This window comes from Nansenia antarctica, assembly GCF_963989245.1.
Source record: "Nansenia antarctica genome assembly, chromosome: 1".
Lineage (NCBI taxonomy): Eukaryota > Metazoa > Chordata > Actinopteri > Argentiniformes > Microstomatidae > Nansenia > Nansenia antarctica.
The window spans coordinates 2,311,401-2,318,900 of NC_137674.1; the positions used below are offsets into that span (position 1 = coordinate 2,311,401).

Genomic DNA, 7,500 nt, shown 5'->3' on the forward strand with positions numbered 1-7,500 from the left:
GCACTGTGATTGGCTGAGAGGAGTTCGGAAGAAGCCAAGATCTAAGCCTGATGTCGTCACATGTTATGATATTGCTACACTGCAGTACATTTGTGTACACATGTTCCCTGGAAATCCCTTGTTTATAGTTTGGTGAATTACGTATATGTGCACCTGGACACAGAGACACAAACACACACGTCAAACCACATTTATTTTACTTTTTTTTTACATTTTTTTTTACCCCAAAACATTTGACTTAACATTCACAAAAACGATATGTGACACAGTCTGTTCATTTTGGTCCTCATGTCAGAAAAGTCAGATCATTACATCAGATCCCGACATGAGGACCAAAGCATTAGAACGTGACACATTATTGTCTTGGTAGGGCTTTGCCTGCACATTGTCTCCAACAGTCCCCCCCCCCCTACCCCGTGACACTATTGAAGACAAATCACAACTTCAAGGCATTACTGCTTAACTAGACAACTCTGCCTTGTTGACTCTGCCTCTCTGGGTCCTTCACTTCAACACTTGGACAAATAAACCCAGAAAGAGGGGACAGACACACACACAGACAGAAAGAGAAAGCAACAGATGCCTTGGTCCATAGCTGACATCTGCATGGCAGACTCATAGCAGGGTTTATCCATGTCCCAGTACAGCACAGCCTGCCCCTCCTTGGGTATTATTGCACACTTGCTTCTCATTAGAGACACGATCACACTGGGATTCTAGCCTAGGTCGTCAACAACAACACCAACCACAACAACAACAACCACTACTGCTTGGTGAGAGACGGTGGTGGTGATGATGATGATGATGATGATGATGATGATGATGGTGATGATGATGATGATGACGATGATGATGATGATGATGATGATGATGATGAGGTGCATTATGTCTCAGCTGACATTATTATCAGCCCCACACAGACAAATGGCTTCTCCTTGACTCATACTTAGATACTTACAGTAGCACAGACAGTTGTATTGACTCATACTTACAGTAGCACAGACAGTTGTATTGATAGGGGACTGCTTGTCACCGGCACTTAGCTCTTAGGCTGCAGCGTTTAATGGCATGGCCCGAGATAAACTCTCCCCTTATCTGTGACCCCTGTTTATCGGCTCACTGTTTTGCAAGTGTTCCTCTGGGAAATCTAGAGGCATAGACAACCCCAGTGGGAGGCTGTTCCCAAGGTATTGTTCTCTCCAGTCCCTTTATTGGCGTTCGCAGGACTAATTAAAATGCCAGCTTTATTGGCCAAGAAAAAAAAAAAAAAAAAACGAACTATGTCTGTGTAATAACAACCGTAAACCCTCGTGACCTCTGACCTGTGTGGGTGTGTCCTCAGGGTCGTCTCCCGGTGAAATGGATGGCTCCAGAAGCGCTGTTCGACCGGGTGTACACACACCAGAGTGATGTGTAAGTACTGGACCTTTGTTATGCTCTCTCTCTCTCTCTCTCTCTCTCTCTCGCTCTCTCTCTCTCTCTCTTTTACACACAAACACACACACACACGCACACACACCCACACACCCAACAGACATCACCCAATCCCTTAGATACACAGGTGGAGTGCAGAAGCCTGCCTCATAGTTGTGTTGTGTCCTACGAGTTGTTTTGCAGTCAGAGAGAGAGAGGAAAGAGGGTTGAGTTGGGGGGGGAGTGGAAGTAGGGGGTCAGTGAGGTGTTTTGGTGGAGAGTGGGGATGTGGGGATGTGGCAGGGTTGGTGCGGGGGGGGGGTGTACTGGCCAGTCTATGGCGAAAGTGAGGATTTCACGCTAGACTTGCAGCCAATGCCGTGTTACTAATCTGCCTGGCTTCAAAGGGCCTGGAAGAGGCCTGAGCCCCCCCTTCCGCGCCCCTGCCCCCCCCACCCACCCTGCCCAGCACGGAAGTCTCCCCTCCTTCAAGTCCTTCACACATGTCTGAACGCAACAATACTGCACCTTCAAATTGGGGGCCTCCTCCTCCCTCACCTACCCCCCCCTCCCCTCCCTCACCCCTCGCCTCTCTTCATTCACGTCTTGAACACTATGAACGTGTGTCTCTTTTATTTTTTTTGGGGGGGGGGGTGGTTTTATGTTAACCAAATAATCCCCCTTTTTCCCTCCATTTTTATTTTTCATTCATTTGATATGTGAACGGACGACAGCCCTGTCTGTTCTCTGCTTCTGTCAAGACGACTTTCTCTCTTAAAAAAAAGGAAGAACAAAGGAGTAAGCAGACCCTCTCTTTTGTGGTGTCTGATTTTTATGCGTTTGGACAGAGCTGTTTGAAGTTTCGGTTGCATGCTTTGGCAGTAGAGAGTGTGTGGCAATTAGATAAATGTGTTGCGTGCTGACCCCTGGGAAAAGGAGCTTTTTGCAGTAGCCCGCATAACTGTACGTTCACCCAGCTAACCATTCTGTTAGAGGGAATCAGTCCTGTTTACTGTATGGTGCGTGTGTGTTTGTTTGTGTGTGCGTGTGCGTGCGTGTGTGTTTGTTTGTGTGTGCGTGTGTGTGCGTGTGCGTGTGCGTGCGTGTGCATGTCTGTCTTTGCGTGTGTGTGTCTTTGTGTGTGGTGTGTGTGTGTCTGTGTGTGTGTGTGTGTGTGTGTGTGTGTGCGTGTGTGTGTGTGTGTGTGTGTGCGTGCGTGTGTGTGTGTGTCTTTTCATTTGTGTGTGTGTGTGTGCGCTCACTCCCCTGTGTGCATGTGCATGTGGGCGTGTGTGTGTGTGCGTGTGCATGCGTGTGCATGCATGAATGCGTGTGTGTGTTGCTGCCTCAATCAATAGCTTTGGGGGGACGTTGGGTGCTGGTGGCTGTTTAAGCCCCTTTGTGCCTCTCTCACCACTAATTACCTTTCATCACTCACTCTGGTAATTGGCTTTTTCACATAGGGGCTTTCTGAAGAGACAGGGCGGGGGGAGGGGAGGGGAGGGGGGGGGGGGGAACACCGAACCCTCGTCAAAGGAGGGCAACGATCTATACATGACATCAGATTAAATGAATACATGAATTCAAATGAAATCGGCCCCCCTATGTTGTTTTGACCAAATGTCCCCCAGGGATTGTGGTGTGGTGGAGGAGGCAGGCTGAGATAGAGAGAACATGGAGCTGGTTGATGGGCTACTGATCCAGGCCCCGTGAAAGCACCGTGGATGACAGCGTCACTGTGGAATTGTGGGGGATCTGGGGGGGTATTCCATCGACGTCGCTAAAGGAAAATAATTCAGGCTTATTCTGACAAGTCTCGCGAGACTTATCTAAAAAAAATCCAGGTTTGTTTTGATGAATCTCACGAGAGTTGTGAACAATAAGCCTGGATTTTCCTTTAGCGTCGTTGATGGAATACCCCCCTGGTTTACGGGGCTGGAGCTGGGGTGGACGCACCCGGAACAACCTGGAGCTAAATGCTCTTAAAACAGTGGAGCTGATAGTGGACTTCAGGAGGAACCCACCCCCTCCCTCTCCAATCATACTGGGAGGCACTCCAGTCACCACAGTGGAGTCATGCCGCTTCCTTGGGGTGACAGTCTCTCGGGACTTGAAGTGGGGGCCCCACATCAACGCCCTCACAAAAAAGGCCCAGAAGAGACTGTTTTTCCTGAGGCAGCTCAGGAAATTCCACCTTCCTAAGACCACGCTGGTGAACTTCTACACGGCCATCATTGAGTCCATCGTCACCTCCGCCATCATCATCTGGTTCCCCGCTGCAGCGGCCAAGGACAAGGCCAAGCTGCAGCGGGTGATACGCTCGGCGGAGAGGGTGATTGGCTGCCCTTTGCCCCCCCTTGAGGCCCTGTTTAAAAGTAGGGCTTTGGGGAGGGCCAGGAAGATCATGGCTGACCCCGCACACCCAGGACACGGTCTCTTCGCCCCGCTCCCCTCAGGCAGGAGGGTGCGGTCCATAAATACTGTGAAGGTCCGACACACCAACAGCTTTTTCCCCACAGCCATCCGGCTCCTAAATGCCGCTGGCCCCCCTCCCCCCCCCCCCCCCCCTGACCTGACCCCTATCTATCTACCCTCCCTCCACCCCCACCCAGAGAGCTTTGCACTGTCTGGATATGAACACTTGAACACTTGAACACTTGAATCTCTGCACTTTATATTTATATTAATTATGACTCTTGCACTTTGATGTTGGTTGCACTGTCTTGTCCTGTCTTGCACCTGTCCTTCTGTAAACCGTGCTCCATGGTACCAAACCAAATTCCTAACATGTTTACATGTCATGGCAATAAAAGTCTTCTGATTCTGATTCTGATTCTGATTCTGGAGAGAGGGGGGTCAGGGAGGGGGATTCATCCTGGAGGCTGGTGTACCCCCCCCCCCAAGAGCACTCAAACCTCCCCTTTTTTAAACTGTCTGGTTTATAGTGCTTTGATTGATTCATGGGGTTTTGATTGGGTCTGCTGATGTAGTATGTATGTGTATCCATTTGCTTTTTTGCTAATTCATATTTGTTGTTTGTCAATACTATGGATGGATGGAATATGTGACCTCATGTCGGGATCTGATGTAATGATCGGACTGTTCTTTCGAAAAAAATAAAAATACATTTCCCCGTTGTTGAAAATCAACGACACATCGCTAGTCAACTAACACAGCTTGTTTTGTGATTCTGCTAACAATGCAAAGTAGTGTTATAGTTAACTAGGTAGCAGTGGGGATTACTCACCCGATCCATTGCGTTGCAGCATTTTGGCTTGATGAGCGAGTTTGTGTTGTGATTCTCAACAATGTTGAAACGTAGTTCCGTGTTTCAAAAGGAAAAGTCTGAACATTTTGATTGGTTGTCGATATGAGGACCAAAAGACTAGAACCTGTCACATATTGTTGTTTGTCTATCCTATAAAACATATGTGGATTGGAATATGTCAGTGCTTAAGATATATTTATGTAATATGAGTAAGCTGTTTAGGACAGATTGTTGTGGTTTTGGTTTGTTTTCGTCCAATGATGGACCTTGTATAAACGCTGACTATGGCCAGGTCGGAGGTCATTGGTGGTGACCTGTGTGTGCGTGTTAGTTGCCGTGTACGTCTCTACACATAGCAACGGAATGACAGGAGGTACGTGACGGATACAGGGTAGCGTTGAAAGCAGCGGATCAGCGTCTAAACAAACGGAGAGAGAGAGAGAGGGCGAGGGACATAGAGGAGGGAACACAAAAGCCCAGGGCCCGCTTGTGTAAACAGATGAATGGAGAGATAGCCACAGGAGTAAATAAAAGCACAGGGTGTATTTGTGTCACAGCCTCTTTGGGTCACTGACGAGGGCGTGTGCCTGTGTGTGTGTGTGTGTGTGTGTGTGTGTGTGTGTCAGCGTTCCTGGGTGTTATAATACTCCCTTTGTGGCTCACGACGGGCACGCTGCCACGATGATTAATCGTCGAACTATGCTGCTGGTGTAGAAGCAGTATTTATACAGCATAGTATACCATACATACAGCATTAGAGCTAGGCTAGATAACGTAGTGCTGTAGCCAGACATTGGACAGTACAGTGAGGATATAAGAAGTCATCCATCTTTGTGGTGATTACCTCTAGTTATTTCCCCCCCTCCCCTTCTGTAAGCGTTATCCGCAGTGGGGGTGGGCCACTGTTTGTTTTGGCGGCTGACTGGACAATGAGGTCCAGTGTGAACGTCAAGGGGGACAAAGGGCATCTTTGAGACGAGGGGGCAGCACGGCACTGCCAACCGGCTGTAGGAGAGGGTCGGTGCCGCGCGCCACCAGAGGGAGGGCAGAAAGAGGGCATTGACACCCGGCCACAGTCACCCCGTTGTCTTGTCTCTCCATCACACATCCATTCATCAAGGAGTTTGTCGCCCAAATTATTACCGGAAGGAATTGTCATCGAGGATGTGTTTCAGTATATTTTAACTCCGGTGTTTAGGTTTTTTTAAATTTTATTTTGGGTTTATTGTTAGAGTAAGTTATCGCCCCCCCCCCCCAAACAATAACAACCCTAACTATAACAGTAAGCAGTGCTGTGTAACTAAAATAAAATAAAAAATCTTTATTCAGATATAGAAGATGTCATCTACGATGAAAAAAGCATGAATATTTTCTGTTTTTTCTCCCTCCCCTCCACCCACCTCTCCCTCCCGAACGTAAAAAATACATTTAATGAAGTCATGAATGTTATGAAGTCATGTTCACATTAGTCAGTTTTATATCATGATGAGGTTATTCACATTCTCTGTCTCTCTCTCTCTCTCTCTCTCTCTCTCTCTCTCTCTCTCTCTCTCTCTCTCTCTCTCTGCCCAGCTGGTCGTTTGGGGTGCTGATGTGGGAGATCTTCACCCTGGGGGGGTCCCCGTACCCTGGGATCCCAGTAGAGGAGCTGTTCAAGCTGCTGAAAGAGGGCCATCGCATGGACAAGCCTGGCAACTGCACCAACGAGCTGTAAGACACCATCTCTCTCTCTCTCTCCCCCCCCCCCCTCTCTCTCTCTCCCCCCTCCTCTCCCTCTCACTCTCACACCCCGTCTCCATCAGATCCATGACCGTAGGCCTCAGTGTCCACTCTCTCTCTCCCCTCCTCTCTCTCCCACTCTCTCTCCCTCTCTCTCTCCCTCTCACACCCAGTCTCCATCAGATCCATGACCATAGCCCTCCATGTCCACTCTCTCTCAGCCCTCTGCACAGCTGAGACTAGACACATATCAATGTCCTCATTCACAGTAGGCCCTCAGCAGTCAGCAACACAATGACACAGCTACACTGCACCAGTACTGTAGGGACGGAGGTTCTCACCCTGTACTGGGAACGCCGGGACCGTGCACCCAGACACAACATCAGGACAGACGTACTCACTGAAGCACTGGGGGGTTTGTGTTAGTGTTAAGCGTCAGTTGGAAAAGGAGAGAACGGACACCGCCGAAAATGTTAGCGAGGTGCTGGCAACGGAGTAAGTTCCAATTGAAAGAGATAGAAGCCGCACACTCAGGTTCCAGATGCAGAAAAGAGTGATTTATTAAGACAACGGTTTTCGGCCGTAGCCTTTGTCAAGTCTAAAATGAGAGTGAAAACCGAAACCGTTGTCTTAATAAATAAAATAAAAAATCATCTGAAACCTGAGTGTGCGGCTTCTATCTCTTTCCATTAGTATTAAGCGTTAGACCATCAAATAGGAGAGGACAGAGGAAAAAATACACGGCAAAGCACTGACGATACATTTCGAACGTCATAATGAAAGACAGAGCGGCGTAAGAGTGTTGAATGGGTGGAACCTGGCGTAAAAGTTTGAATTGGATAGTATAAGTAACATGTTTCTCTCTCGGTCTCCTCAGGTACATGATGATGAAAGACTGTTGGCACGCCATTTCCTCCCACAGACCCACCTTCAAGCAGCTAGTGGAAGATCTGGACCGCATCCTCACCCTGGCCACCAACGAGGTGAGGGCACGCTGACAAAACCACTTTGACTCACTGTCACCCCTGTTCACACTGACCCGCTAATCTGGAGTCAGACCAGTTCGCCGTACGGTCCTCGGAAATACTCTAGACTTTCTT

The 7,500-nt window shown here is 48.6% G+C and overlaps 1 protein-coding gene across 3 annotated transcripts in view; it reads left to right on the forward strand.

The window, feature by feature from the left end:
- Positions 1-7,500, forward strand: part of fgfr2 (fibroblast growth factor receptor 2) — a 56,391-nt gene that overhangs the window by 44,933 nt on the left and 3,958 nt on the right. For all 3 annotated transcript variants that reach the window (XM_080548754.1, XM_080548755.1, XM_080548756.1), the window contains 3 exons: positions 1,343-1,413; positions 6,254-6,391; positions 7,278-7,383. In XM_080548754.1, the coding sequence (XP_080404880.1) occupies positions 1,343-1,413; positions 6,254-6,391; positions 7,278-7,383 (315 nt within the window). The remainder of the gene's footprint in view (positions 1-1,342; positions 1,414-6,253; positions 6,392-7,277; positions 7,384-7,500) is intronic.